At 46.5% G+C, this 13,864-nt stretch overlaps 1 protein-coding gene across 1 annotated transcript in view; it reads left to right on the forward strand.

Moving 5' to 3' along the window:
• LOC133967010 (myosin light chain kinase, smooth muscle-like) overlaps positions 1–13,864 on the forward strand; it is a 32,047-nt gene that overhangs the window by 6,425 nt on the left and 11,758 nt on the right. The window contains exons 12-20 of the mRNA XM_062402168.1: positions 2,673–2,759; positions 3,583–3,714; positions 4,627–4,824; positions 4,935–5,142; positions 5,237–5,281; positions 5,950–6,030; positions 6,587–7,473; positions 8,551–8,667; positions 11,813–11,872. Of these exons, the coding sequence (XP_062258152.1) occupies positions 2,673–2,759; positions 3,583–3,714; positions 4,627–4,824; positions 4,935–5,142; positions 5,237–5,281; positions 5,950–6,030; positions 6,587–7,473; positions 8,551–8,667; positions 11,813–11,872 (1,815 nt within the window). The remainder of the gene's footprint in view (positions 1–2,672; positions 2,760–3,582; positions 3,715–4,626; positions 4,825–4,934; positions 5,143–5,236; positions 5,282–5,949; positions 6,031–6,586; positions 7,474–8,550; positions 8,668–11,812; positions 11,873–13,864) is intronic.

A 13,864-nucleotide genomic window follows, 5' to 3' on the forward strand; every position in this document is an offset into this window, starting at 1 on the left:
GTCAGTCTGTCTGTCTGTCTGTCTGTCTGTCTGTCTGTGTGTCTATTTGTCTGTGTGTCAGTCTGTGTGTCTGTCTGTGGGTCTGTCTGTGTGTCTGTGTGTGTGTCTGTCTGTCTGTCTGTCTGTGTGTCAGTCTGTATGAGTGTCTGTCTCTGGGTCAGTCTGTCTGTCTGTCTGTGGGTCTGTCTGTCTGTCTGTCTGTGGGTCAGTCTGTATGAGTGTCTGTCTCCGGGTCAGTCTGTCTGTCTGTCTGTGTGTCTGTGTGTCTGTCTGTCTGTCTGTCTGTCTGTGTGTCAGTCTGTGTGTCAGTCTGTGTGTCAGTCTGTGGGTCAGTCTCTGTCGTCCTGAAGCCTCCAGTTGTTTGAATGAGTCCATCAGCTGCAGCTGAAGAGCCGGGGACCAGGAGGTGGAACCTCACAGACCTGAGGTGGACTTGTGTTCTCTGAAGGTTCATCAGGTGTTGACTTCTAGTCCTTCAGGGAACGCTCAGATCAGACTGTGTTGCACTGTGCTGTCCAGCAGGGGGCAGCATAGACACACGTGTGTCACATGTACATGGGACCGTGAATGAAACATGACTCACACTCGTCTGTCACTGTGTTTTTACACACAGTCAAACTTTGGTCACTTCTTGTTTGTGATTGGTTCGTCTGTTGAGGAGACTCTGACTCTGTTTCTCTTATTCAAACATCATGTGGACGAGTTTCACTCTTATTTTCACATTTTTCACGTTATGTTAATTCAACTGGTATTTCTGACACTTTCTGTTGTGAAGCAGAAGAAACAGATCTGATGAGAAAACAGACAAGTGGAGAAATAGTAAATTGGGGGGGGGGGCTCCGAGTCGTACGACCGTTAAACAAATATGAGCTGGAAACCATATAAAGACAAAACAAGCTGCTGCACAGAGCGCACACACACACTGAGACACACACTAAGATGCACAAACACACTGAGACACACACACAGAGGATGAAGCCAAAGAAGGACATAGACTGCGTCTGACTCCTCCTCCAGATGTTTAACAGCTGCTTTCAGATCAGCTGCAAAGGTTCTGGTTCTGTTTTCACAGTTTGTTAAAAAATACTGATTCAGTTTTTTCTGTCGGTTGTGTCTGTTCTGATTGTTGTGTGTGTTGTGTCTGTTCTGATTGTTGTGTGTGTTGTGTCTGTTCTGATTGTTGTGACAGTGAAAGTTTAATCCTGCTGAGTAAAAGCTGATATTTGTCTAAAAGTAAAACCCAGTAGAACTGGACTCAGCGACATGAAGTGAACTGGTCAGTTTCCAGTATCAGGTCACATGACGGTGACACGTCCAGATTTCAGGCCTGTTGTCATGGGGACGAGCTGCTCTTCCCTTTGGACGTGATATTATTCTATTTACACATGTTCACATGTTTCTGTGTTTTAAAAACGATGAGGGGTTGTGGGTCACATCCACACCTTGCCAGTACACCCCTGAAATACCAGTACACACCTGAAACACCAGTACACACCTGTAGGGGAGATCGGGGTAATGTGAGACACCCCCTGTATCTAGGTAACGGAATTCATTTGTGGTCATGTGACCATTATGTTTCCAAGCCCCTCCCATCCCCCCTGGCCAGGAAGGAGAAGTTGGTGCTGGTGCTGTGGAAAGTATGTTTTTTCACAAAAATGTGTTTTTTGCATGTAAAAGTAAATTTTCTTGCTTTGAACTAAATCAACTGTTGTGTCAAAACAAATTGATTCAGGTAGAAAAACTAATAGCAGAGATGGAGAGTGCAGCCGCTGAGGTCATGAAGGAAAGAAGTCCTTAAGAAAAGCTGGAAGGGATAGAAATATTGATAAGACAACCCTCAAAAGATTCATAAAGAAAGTAAGGGAAAGTAAAGTCAGTAGCCTGGGGTGCAGTAGCTGAGGTAGAGAGAATATTCACAGATGAGATGGAGGAGGAGCCAAACACTTGAAACCACTAGCTGACCAGTTCCATGGCCTTGCTCCAGTTACAGTGCTGTGAACTGGCATTTGAATACACAGAAAAAATCAATATCCCTGTCCCTGCCAGTTGGACAGAGACACAATGTGCAGGTAAGCTAGAGATCACATGAATCATAATAATCATAAATGTGCTTCATTGACCAATCCCCATGATTCTGTTACTAGTCCGATATTAGTGGTTGTCAATCTAGCTGTGAGGATTTTAACTATTACAACATGTGTTGTTATGGTAGTTTTAAAGTGGAAACAGTAAGTGGACCACTTTACCCCGTAGCTGGGGTGAAGTGGGACACAAGAGCACTTTTTTAAAAACAATCATATTTTCACTGCCCTTTGTCCTGAAGACATTCTGATCATTAACATTTCTAGAAAACATCCTGAATTAATGGGAAATGTGTAAATTTTACTGATATAACATTTTAGCTCGCCTAGAGGGGAGCAAATGAAAAAGATGTCCCACATTACCCCGCTCTCCCCTACACACCAGTACACACCTTACACACCAGTACACACCTGACACGCGGTTGTTAAAAACATGACGGGACACAACTGCAGCTGAGTCACATGACCTTATCATCCGGTCCTCCACAGTCCAGCTCTGTGATTGGTTCTGAGCGGATCTCAATGACTGTCGTGACCTTCGTTCACTGGTCAGATTGATAAGTGATGTAATGTCTTTCTCTCCTCCACCAGAGGGCCCTCTTCCAGATGAGGCTCGATCCTCCTATGTCGGGGGTGTGGCCATGCTTACCGTCCAGAACTCATCATGCCGCCATGAAGGTGTGTGTGTGGAACATCAATAAAACACTCATATGTCACAGTCAAGTTCAGGGTCACAAACATGAAGCTTCCTCTCACTCTCAGGCATGACATCATCAGTTTGATCCTCACTCGTTCTTTTCCTTATTAGGAATCTGGATTTCCTTTTCCCTCTATTCAATTAAGAGAGAGAGAAGTGCTCAGTGCATGATGGGAATTATTCCAGACCTATAGCAGCATGGGATGGTTCAGGACCTGATCCAGAACTATAGACTTTATGAAAGAGGAACGTTTTAAGTTTAAGCTTAAATGTAGAGATGGTGTCAGACTGTAGAACCCAGAGTGGGAGCTGGTTCCACAGGAGAGGAGCCTGGCAGCTGAAGGTTCTACCTCCTGTTCTGCTCTGACAGACTCTAGAACCACCAGAGAACCTGTGTTTAGGGAGAGCAGTGATCTATCAGGACAGGACAGTGTTATGAGCTCTTTGATATATGAAGGGTTTGGTTGTTCAGATCTTTCCACGTGAGGAGCAGGATCTTGATATTCAGAGTTTCACAGGGAGCCAGTGCAGAGAAGCTCAGAGCAGTGAGATGAGGACCAACTGGAGCTTCTCACAGACTCACTGGGACGTCCTGATAATAGAGACTAACACTGGTCCAGTCTGGAGGGAACAAATGCGTGGAAGCATGACTCAGCTTGTTAAACCTGACTCGGCTCATTAAAATCTGTAGTCGGCATCAGCACCTTGAAGAAGAAGAGAGGAAAGACGGGAGGATGAAACCAAACTGAAATGTGATCTTTCACTGTCTCGTTTGTTTCACGTGTTATTGCCATGTTGTTTCAGGTGGACTGCAGGGTCGCAGGTCAGAGGTCACAGAGGTCGGAGGAGTGTGTGAGGCTCCACGTTTTATCAGACGACTGATTGACCTGAAGGTGATGGACGGCAGCACAGTGACCATGAAGGTGGAACTGACTGGTACGAGCAGGTTGTGTGTGCGTGTGTGCGTGTGTGCGTGTGTGCGTGTGTGCGTGTGTGGTATTTCCTGTCAGACCTCCAGGGAGATGGTTGAGATGAGGACAAATTTACTGTGGAGGATTTTCTCTGTGTGTATTTTACACTGTGGGGACACAAACAGAAACATGATCACTTGAACAAACATCAATGTGATAAGAAGGCCCCCCCCCCCCCATGTTAAACGGTTCCTCCGACGCCACCATGTCCGTCCACAGTCCAGGAGGTGATGATCCAGGTCTGGGAGGAGAAGAGCATCATGTCAAGAGCATCATGTCCAGACTGTCAGGAGAACATGCAGGCAGGAGGAGGCCACACCCACTGAGTCACATGATGACTTGATGCAATTCACACCAGTTGGATCAGCCTGTGGTTTCAGATTGTTACTGGGAACAGTGTGGTTTTGAATCCAGTCCTCAGTGGGTTGATGGTTTTAGTTTCCATTGGTCCTTGTTACGACACAATGTTCATCAGTAAAGATTTCAACCTGACTCGTTCATCAGACCTGAGGTGTCTCAGTGTCCCTCATGTGTCTGAGCTGTGCATATGAAACACTGACCTTCCAATTAGTGGACGACCTCTGGAGCCACTGGTTCGGTTCAAGTCACTGAGCAGTGTGTGTGTGTGTGTGTGTGTCTTTGTGTGTGTGTTACATAATGATTTTCCACAGAGGGTTTTCTCCATATAAGCTGTGTGAGTTCAGTTTGTGTTGGTGTCTCCTGTCAGGACATTCATGTTGGTTGGACTCTTCTATTTAGAGTTCAACACATTTGTTTCATCTTTATTCTGAGCCGGTCTCCGGAGTGGAAGAATAATTAAGACTTTGAGGAATGATAGTTTATTGATTGATGAGTATTGCTTGGCTGTGGGCGTCAGGCCATCCCTCTCCAGAGGTGGTGTGGCTCCATGACGGACAGGAAGTGGCCGAGTCGGAGGACTTCCAGCTCCTCAGGGAGGAGAACCGCTGCACTCTGCTGATCCAGGAGGTTTTCCCTGAGGATACAGGGACGTACAGCGTCCAGGCCTGGAACCGCCACGGAGAAGACTCCACCCAGGCCCGCCTCACGGTGGAGGGTCGGTCACACCAAAGCTGTTCATTAAAGTCTCAGTCACACACTGCACACAGAAAATGCACTAACAGCTACTTTCCCTCTGGTTGTATTATTGGTGTGTTGTTGTGACAGAACCTCCGAACGGTGTCCAACCCTGGTTCATCACCAAACCCAAACCAGTGAGCGCCGCTGTGGGTCGGCACGCCCTCCTGTCGTGTGCCATCGCTGGAGACCCTTTCCCCCAGTACAGCTGGACCAAAGCACACCTGAGCCGACCTCTGACTTCAGGAGACGACTACGAGCTGCTGCAGAAAGACGATGTCATCTCGCTGCTCATCAGGTCGACAATTTAAACCCACAATAGACTGGTGTTTCCAACCCTACGTGGACCTGCTCTCCATCTAATCCTGCGTGTCCTTCTTCTTGTTCCTCAGGAGAGTGAAGAAACATCATGCTGGAGATTACGTGATCAGCCTGAGGTGAGACTCAGACCCTCGGATGTAGATACCAGGACAAACTGAGGACAACATGGACAGAAGCATAAACAGCAGCAGTCATGTTGAAATAATCCGGAGGTCGACGGTATAGAGGATTAACCCCCCCCCCCCCCCCCCACTCCGAAATCCACCCATAATCTATTCATCAGCTCTGCACAGGAAGCTGGCGTCAGCTCAGATTCAACACTTTGCTCTCTATGCTCATATAAGAGTTTATCATATTTATTATAAAGGTTCAAATATTAATGTCTGGAAGTCGTTTCTGTTACTAGAAGATATTTATTATTGATTCAATCTGACATGAGACGGTTTACACACATGGACTCTGTCAAATATTGTAAACTGCAGGAGAAGATCCAGAAAATGTCCAGAGACACAGACTCAGACATTTGTTCTCACGTAGAGAACATGAGAGGAACATGTGAAGAACACGTGAGGAACATGTTCTTCACGTGTTCTTCACATAGAGAACATGTGAGGAACACGTCAGGAACACAAACAAGAACAGTTCTTGGCCCGTGTGGACTTGTGAAACTCTGACACTGAGTCTTGAAATATGTTTCTAAAGCCAAGAAACATTGTAAACAACATAAATACCAATGGGTTCCTGTCTCTCTCTCTGTGTGTCTCTCTCTCCACCCGTCTGTCAGGAACACTGTTGGTGAGTGTGTGTCCAGGACCAGTCTGTGTGTCACTGAGACAGACGGGACGAGAGGAGGAGAGGACGACAGGTAAGAGCTGACTAACCTGAACCTTTTATTTTCTCCTGTATGTTTCTACGACCATCTGTGTCCTATATTCACAAATTCCCTCTCTCTCGTCTTTAATCCGTCTTCGTCCTCTGGACCAATCAGAGCCAGTTTCATGTTTACACAAAACAAACGTTTGAATCAAAGGTTTTACTGTAAAAGATCGAAACTCTGCAGAATGCAGACGAGTCCAAGTCACTGAGGAAGGAGGAGTGTGTGTGTGTGTTTGAGTGAGTGTGTGTGTGTGTGTGTGTTTGTGTGTGTGTGTGTGAGAGTGTGTGTGTGTGTGTGTGTATTTGGGGGGGGATCAGATCTGGGTGTATGTCCTTATAAGGACAGTCGAGTCACTTGTGATGTAACCTGGACATTTGGAGTCGAGGTCCATTTCCTATACACCCCCCCCCCACCCCCCTCTCATCCCCTCACCCCTTCCCCCCAGATGTAAGGGGGAGGAGCTTGTCCTCTTGATCTGGGGGCTTTAACCCGGCTCTGTTTACCCTCTCTCTCTTTCTATCTGTGTCTGTGCTCGTTCATCCAGCCCTGCAGCAACAGCAGGAGGAACAGGAGGAGGAGGAGGAGGAGGAGTAGCTGGTGGGAGTGCGGCGCTGAGAGGAGGTTCCAGAGGAGGAGGAGGAGGCGTGGAGCCCAGAGGCAGCAGCAGAGGTGGTGTCAGTCGGCAGGAGGCCAACCAGGAGCAGAAGGAGAACCAGCCTCTCCTGCACCTGCACAAGGAGGAGAACAAGAAGAAGGAGGCTGACCAGGACCGTCCCGCCACTGCTCCCCGAGGCCTCCTCAGACACTGTGTGGACACCAGGGAGCGTGGCGAAGAGGAGCTGCGACAGAGGGAGGCGCAGCAGCTGGATTTCCGCTCTCTGCTGGGACACCAAGCTTTTCACGCCAAAAACAACCAGGGAGAGGAGCCAAGGGAGGCCGGCCTCGAACACCGCCGACACCACCAGATGGATTTTAAGGCCAACCTGAAGGGGGTCAAACCCAAGACGGAGGAGGACCGCAAGGTGAGCTCCACGCAGCAGGTGGACTTCCGTGCTGTACTGGGCAAGAAGAGCGCTGCCGGCAGCAACGGCAAGAAACTAGCTGAGACGCCTGAAAAGGACGCCACCGACTTCAGGTCCACTCTTGCTAACAAGAAGAAGCCAGCCAGCCCAGAGAAGAATGGAGAGAGTGGGAAGACTGCAGTGAACAACTGTGTGGACGGAGCGATTCACGACAAGAGGAGTGGCGGAGGAGGCAAGGCACCAGAGTTTGTGGAGACACTGAATGATGGGACAGTGGTGGACGGACAGCGCCTCCGGCTGCAGTGTCGCCTCGCCGCCGCCACCTCTGACCCCCCAGAGGTCACCGTCACCTGGACGCTGGACGGGAAGGTCATCAAGCCCTCAAAGTTCATCGTACTTGCCAACGAAGGTCAGAGGTCACACATGAGACTCACATACACGTCTCCATGACATTGACCTAACTTAAACTTAAACTTGACCTAACTAGAACAATCTGAACCTAACTAATACCTAAACTTATCCTTAAAACATCTTTGGGTTAAAATATATTCACTGACCCAACGAGGACTTTCTTTAAGTCCCCATAATGTGAATGTGTAAACAGTTAGGTCCCCACAACATTAGGAACACCACACACACACACCTGCTGTGTGTGATTAGAAACCCACATAGTGCCCCCCCCCCCCACATGTTTGTTGTGTGTGTAAAGAGTAAGTGTGAGTTTGAAGTGTGTAGTTTTATAAAGAAACAACTGTTCAGACTCTATTAATAGAAAACAGATCTGAGACAATAGAGACAGGATGTGTGAGCAGCTCTGGTATTTCATATGGGAACAGATCACTTTACACAAACACACACACACACACACACACACACACACACACACACACACACACACACACAACTACACTAGTGAGGACCCTCCTGTCTCTTAAAGGGACATTCCCCCAGTTTTCAGAGCAGAAACAAACAAGCATCATGTTTGTTTCTGTTGTTGTTCACAGTGTGTTTGAGTTTCATGTTATTTTACTTTCAGAATCCACTTCCTGTAGATTGATCTCTGCAGCTCACACACCTCCTCCACGTCCTCCTTCTCATCTCTCATGTTTGTTCATGTGTTTCTGATCAGTTTGGTTTGAATCAGTAATGATATGAAACAGGCTGAGACGTGATGATTGACAGCTGACACTGATTGATGATTGGTCAAAGGTGTGTGTGTGGGCGGCTCCACTTCACGATCAATAGTGCACAGACTGATTGACAATATACAGTCACTGATCATCTTTATACACAGTATCTTATGTGAAAATGTGTTATGTGAATGAATGTCCTCACTAAGAGAGAAGTACAAACATGTGTGGGTGGACTGTTAAAGGTCAGAGGTCACTGAGATGTTCTCAGACAGCTGTAGCCTCACAGCTCTGGATGTCGTGTTAACATTGTGTTGCTGTGTTCATGTTGTGTTCATATTGTTGTGTTGTTGCAGGAGGCCTGTGCTCTCTGACCATAGACAAAGCTCTGCCGGAGGATGAAGGTCAGTACCGGTGCAGAGTTGAAGGGTCAGCAGGACGAGCTGAGTGCTGCTGCATGGTGCTGGTTGATGGTAAGAACATCCCATAATATATACAAAGATCATTTATTTATACATGACCACAGAATGACACAGGGACAGGAAAAGAGAAGATCTTTAATTTGTTAATGATTCCCATGTGTGTTAATGTAGCTTCAAACATTCCATTATTACTGATCTGGGATGAATATTCAATATCATCATGGGAGAAACTCCATGAATAAATGTTTTTATTCTCCATGTTTGCAGTAAAATAAAATGTTTATATATTGAAAGTTATGTTCTTATCCACGGGCTATGTGTTTTCATCAGAACTAACTCCAGAGAAGTTAGTTCTGATGTTTTTCCTCGGAGAGTTTGACCTCTGATGTGTTTGTTTTGCTCTAATAGAAGAAATGTCAGAATGTTCCAGCAGCTCAGAAACAGAAAAGTACAGCTCCCTCCCCTTCAGGTCTTTTCTCTGTCACATTAAATATGATCCTCTGTCTCAATCTGTCCTCTAGTTTAACACGAACAGTGGATCTGACATCTCGTCACTCATCTGGTCGCAGAGCAGCTCAGATTCCTGCGAGCGCTGCCAGTTTCCTGTAATTAGAATAAAGATTTAATGAAGTTTCCCTGAAGAGGGTCCAGAGGGGCGGGGGGGAGCCGAGCAGAGTGCATGCTGGGTAATAAGAGGATATGAAGAGGTCCCTGGAGGACGATGTAGCTGATCAGCTGATCCACATCAGAATATTCAACTTTGTACAATGTTCACAAGATACAGTGAAGAGTCGGTGTGTCACATGATCACAGCTCTCTCTCTTCACATGTCTCTCTCTCTTCACATGTCTCTCTCTCTTCACATGTCTCTCTCTCTTCACATGTCTCTCTCTCTCTTCACATGTCTCTCTCTCTTCACATGTCTCTCTCTCTTCACATGTCTCTCTCTCTTCACATGTCTCTCTCTCTTCACATGTCTCTGTCTCTTCATATGTCTCTCTCTCTTCACATGTCACTGTCTCTTCACATGTCTCTCTCTCTTCACATGTCTCTCTCTCTTCACATGTCTCTCTCTCTTCACATGTCTCTCTCTCTTCACATGTCTCTCTCTCTTCACATGTCTCTCTCTCTTCACATGTCTCTCTCTCTTCACATGTCTCTGTCTCTTCATATGTCTCTCTCTCTTCACATGTCACTGTCTCTTCACATGTCTCTCTCTCTTCACATGTCTCTCTCTCTTCACATGTCTCTGTCTCTTCACATGTCTCTCTCTCTTCACATGTCTCTCTCTCTTCACATGTCTCTCTCTCTTCACATGTCTCTCTCTCTCTTCACATGTCTCTCTCTCTTCACGTGTCTCTCTCTCTTCACATGTCTCTGTCTCTTCATATGTCTCTCTCTCTCCACGTGTCTCTCTCTCTTCACATGTCTCTCTCTCTTCACATGTCTCTCTCTCTTCACATGTCTCTCTCTCTTCACATGTCTCTCTCTCTTCACATGTCTCTCTCTCGCCACGTGTCTCTCTCTCTTCACGTGTCTCTCTCTCTTCACGTGTCTCTCTCTCGCCACGTGTCTCTCTCTCTTCACATGTCTCTCTCTCTTCACATGTGTCTCTCTCTTCACATGTCTCTCACTCTTCACATGTCTCTGTCTCTTCACATGTCTCTCTCTCTTCACATGTCTCTCTCTCTTCACATGTCTCTCTCTTTTCACATGTCTTTCACTCTTCACGTGTCTCTCTCTCTTCACGTGTCTCTCTCTCTTCACATGTCTCTCTCTCTTCACATGTGTCTCTCTTCACGTGTCTCTCTCTCTTCATGTGTGTCTCTCTCTCTTCACATGTGTCTCTCTTCACGTGTCTCTCTCTCTTCATGTGTGTCTCTCTCTCTTCACATGTCTCTCTCTCTTCACATGTCTCTCTCTCTTCACGTGTCTCTCTCTCTTCACATGTCTCTCTCTCTTCACATGTCTCTCTCTCTTCACATGTCTCTCTCTCTTCACATGTCTCTCTCTCTTCACATGTCTCTGTCTCTTCATATGTCTCTCTCTCTTCACATGTCACTGTCTCTTCACATGTCTCTCTCTCTTCACATGTCTCTCTCTCTTCACATGTCTCTCTCTCTTCACATGTCTCTCTCTCTTCACATGTCTCTGTCTCTTCATATGTCTCTCTCTCTTCACATGTCACTGTCTCTTCACATGTCTCTCTCTCTTCACATGTCTCTCTCTCTTCACATGTCTCTCTCTCTTCACATGTCTCTCTCTCTTCACATGTCTCTCTCTCTTCACATGTCTCTCTCTCTTCACATGTCTCTCTCTCTTCACATGTCTCTGTCTCTTCATATGTCTCTCTCTCTTCACATGTCACTGTCTCTTCACATGTCTCTCTCTCTTCACATGTCTCTCTCTCTTCACATGTCTCTGTCTCTTCACATGTCTCTCTCTCTTCACATGTCTCTCTCTCTTCACATGTCTCTCTCTCTTCACATGTCTCTCTCTCTCTTCACATGTCTCTCTCTCTTCACATGTCTCTCTCTCTTCACATGTCTCTGTCTCTTCATATGTCTCTCTCTCTCCACGTGTCTCTCTCTCTTCACATGTCTCTCTCTCTTCACATGTCTCTCTCTCTTCACATGTCTCTCTCTCTTCACATGTCTCTCTCTCTTCACATGTCTCTCTCTCGCCACGTGTCTCTCTCTCTTCACGTGTCTCTCTCTCTTCACGTGTCTCTCTCTCGCCACGTGTCTCTCTCTCTTCACATGTCTCTCTCTCTTCACATGTGTCTCTCTCTTCACATGTCTCTCACTCTTCACATGTCTCTGTCTCTTCACATGTCTCTCTCTCTTCACATGTCTCTCTCTCTTCACATGTCTCTCTCTTTTCACATGTCTTTCACTCTTCACGTGTCTCTCTCTCTTCACGTGTCTCTCTCTCTTCACATGTCTCTCTCTCTTCACATGTGTCTCTCTTCACGTGTCTCTCTCTCTTCATGTGTGTCTCTCTCTCTTCACATGTGTCTCTCTTCACGTGTCTCTCTCTCTTCATGTGTGTCTCTCTCTCTTCACATGTCTCTCTCTCTTCACATGTCTCTCTCTCTTCACGTGTCTCTCTCTCTTCACATGTCTCTCTCTCTTCACATGTCTCTCTCTCTTCACATGTCGCTCTCTCTTCACGTGTCTCTCTCTCTCGTCCTCAGACCCGACAGAAAACTCTCCTGCAGACAAGAAGTCGAAGAAGTCGACTCCGACCTCAGAGAGTGAGTTTCCAAAATATGCAGCAGCAGCAGCCTCTTTCCTTTTGTCCCAATAAGGAGCTGCAAGCTGGGAGCACTGGTTCCCACACACACACACACACACACACACACACACACACACAAACACTCACATAGACACACACACTCACACACACAAACTGCTTCTATTTTAAGTGTGTGTGTGTGTATCATTGGAAACATCAGTTCATCACTGTCAGATTATTATTCCTACCTCCAGAACAGTAAACCACCGAGCGTCTCTTTCCACTTTAAGACCACGCTCCCCCCCCCCCCGTCTGATGAGCCATCCTCACCTTTGTGACTCTGCAGGATGTTATCTTATTTTTTATTTAATATTGATTTATTATTAATCAGAGTTTTTGTTCAGTGATGGGATAAAAATAATGTTAAAAAATATTATGTTTTTGGGCCATTCTTGTTGATCATTGGTTGGTTTGTAGCTGTGTTGTGATTGGCCGGCTGGTTGCTGTTGGTCGTAGCTGTGTTGTGATTGGTTGTGATTGACAGATCTGGACCAGCAGCTTAGTCTGTTCTGAGCTTCATGTCTAAACGTTCTCTAAATGTTTCATGCAGAAAATCTGTCTCAGGATCAGTGGCCTCAACGATCTGTCTCAGGATCAGTGGCCTCAACGATCTGTCTCAGGATCAGTGGCCTCAACGATCTGTCTCAGGATCAGTGGCCTCAACGATCTGTCTCAGGATCAGTGGCCTCAACGATCTGTCTCAGGATCAGTGGCCTCAACGATCTGTCTCAGGATCAGTGGCCTCAACGATCTGTCTCAGGATCAGTGGCCTCAACGATCTGTCTCAGGATCAGTGGCCTCAACGATCTGTCTCAGGATCAGTGGCCTCAACGATCTGTCTCAGGATCAGTGGCCTCAACGATCTGTCTCAGGATCAGTGGCCTCAACGATCTGTCTCAGGATCAGTGGCCTCAACGATCTGTCTCAGGATCAGTGGCCTCAACGATCTGTCTCAGGATCAGTGGCCTCAACGATCTGTCTCAGGATCAGTGGCCTCAACGATCTGTCTCAGGATCAGTGGCCTCAACGATCTGTCTCAGGATCAGTGGCCTCAACACTCGGAGGCTTCACGGCTGTGTCGCTGTTTTAAAAACCATCATCAGACGTCTGGTTACAGTTTTTAGTTTCAGCTCAACATGATCGACCGTTTTTTTATTTTCAGGTTGGTATCCGCCACGCCCCCCCACCCCGGTCGACGGTCGCAACACCGTCCAGTGCGGGGGGGTAGTGACGGCGGCGGTAAAACAACAAGGGGGTACTGCGCCGGAGATTGAATGTAGACAGCACTTGTAGGTGTGGTTTTAAGGGCGGGTAGGTCAAAGGGCGCGCTAGTAAGTTAGCTCTGAGAGCGCCGGAGCGTCCATGTGACGCCTCTTGTCCAATCGTGCATGCATGATGCGATCTACCCACACTGCCTTTGTGATCGAGCGGTAGATCGCGATCAATGTATTGGGCACCTGTTTTAGAAAAAGCTTAGCACATGCTAACTGAGGCTAATGTTAGCAGCTGTGTCATGAGAGATGGAGTCAGTCAGGTCTCCATGCTAACTCACTAGCTAGCTAGCTCAAATGTTTCCAGGTGTCGTTTCATTAGTTTCTGTTCATAAAGAGAAGCTGTTTGTTTACATGCATCAGAAATTATTATCCCATCGTTATAAACTAACAAGTTCGTTACATAAATCATTTCTCACAAAGACAAGTAGCGTGTTAGCTCACATGTTAGCTAACAATCTAAGATGTTAGTCTGAAGGATCAATTCAATTAACATAGTTGGCTTTAATAAATATAATTAGCTTACTTGCTAATGTGAGCAATATTATCTTAATGTACACTTGTTTCTAAACGACGTCATAAACAATCCAACACCGTGCAGATGTGTTAGCATTATCATGTGGTGCGTTAGCTGTTAGCTAGAAAACGTGTCTATTCAATGTGTAAATAAAAATATATTT

This window comes from Platichthys flesus, chromosome 13 (assembly GCF_949316205.1).
Source record: "Platichthys flesus chromosome 13, fPlaFle2.1, whole genome shotgun sequence".
Taxonomy (NCBI): Eukaryota; Metazoa; Chordata; class Actinopteri; order Pleuronectiformes; family Pleuronectidae; genus Platichthys; species Platichthys flesus.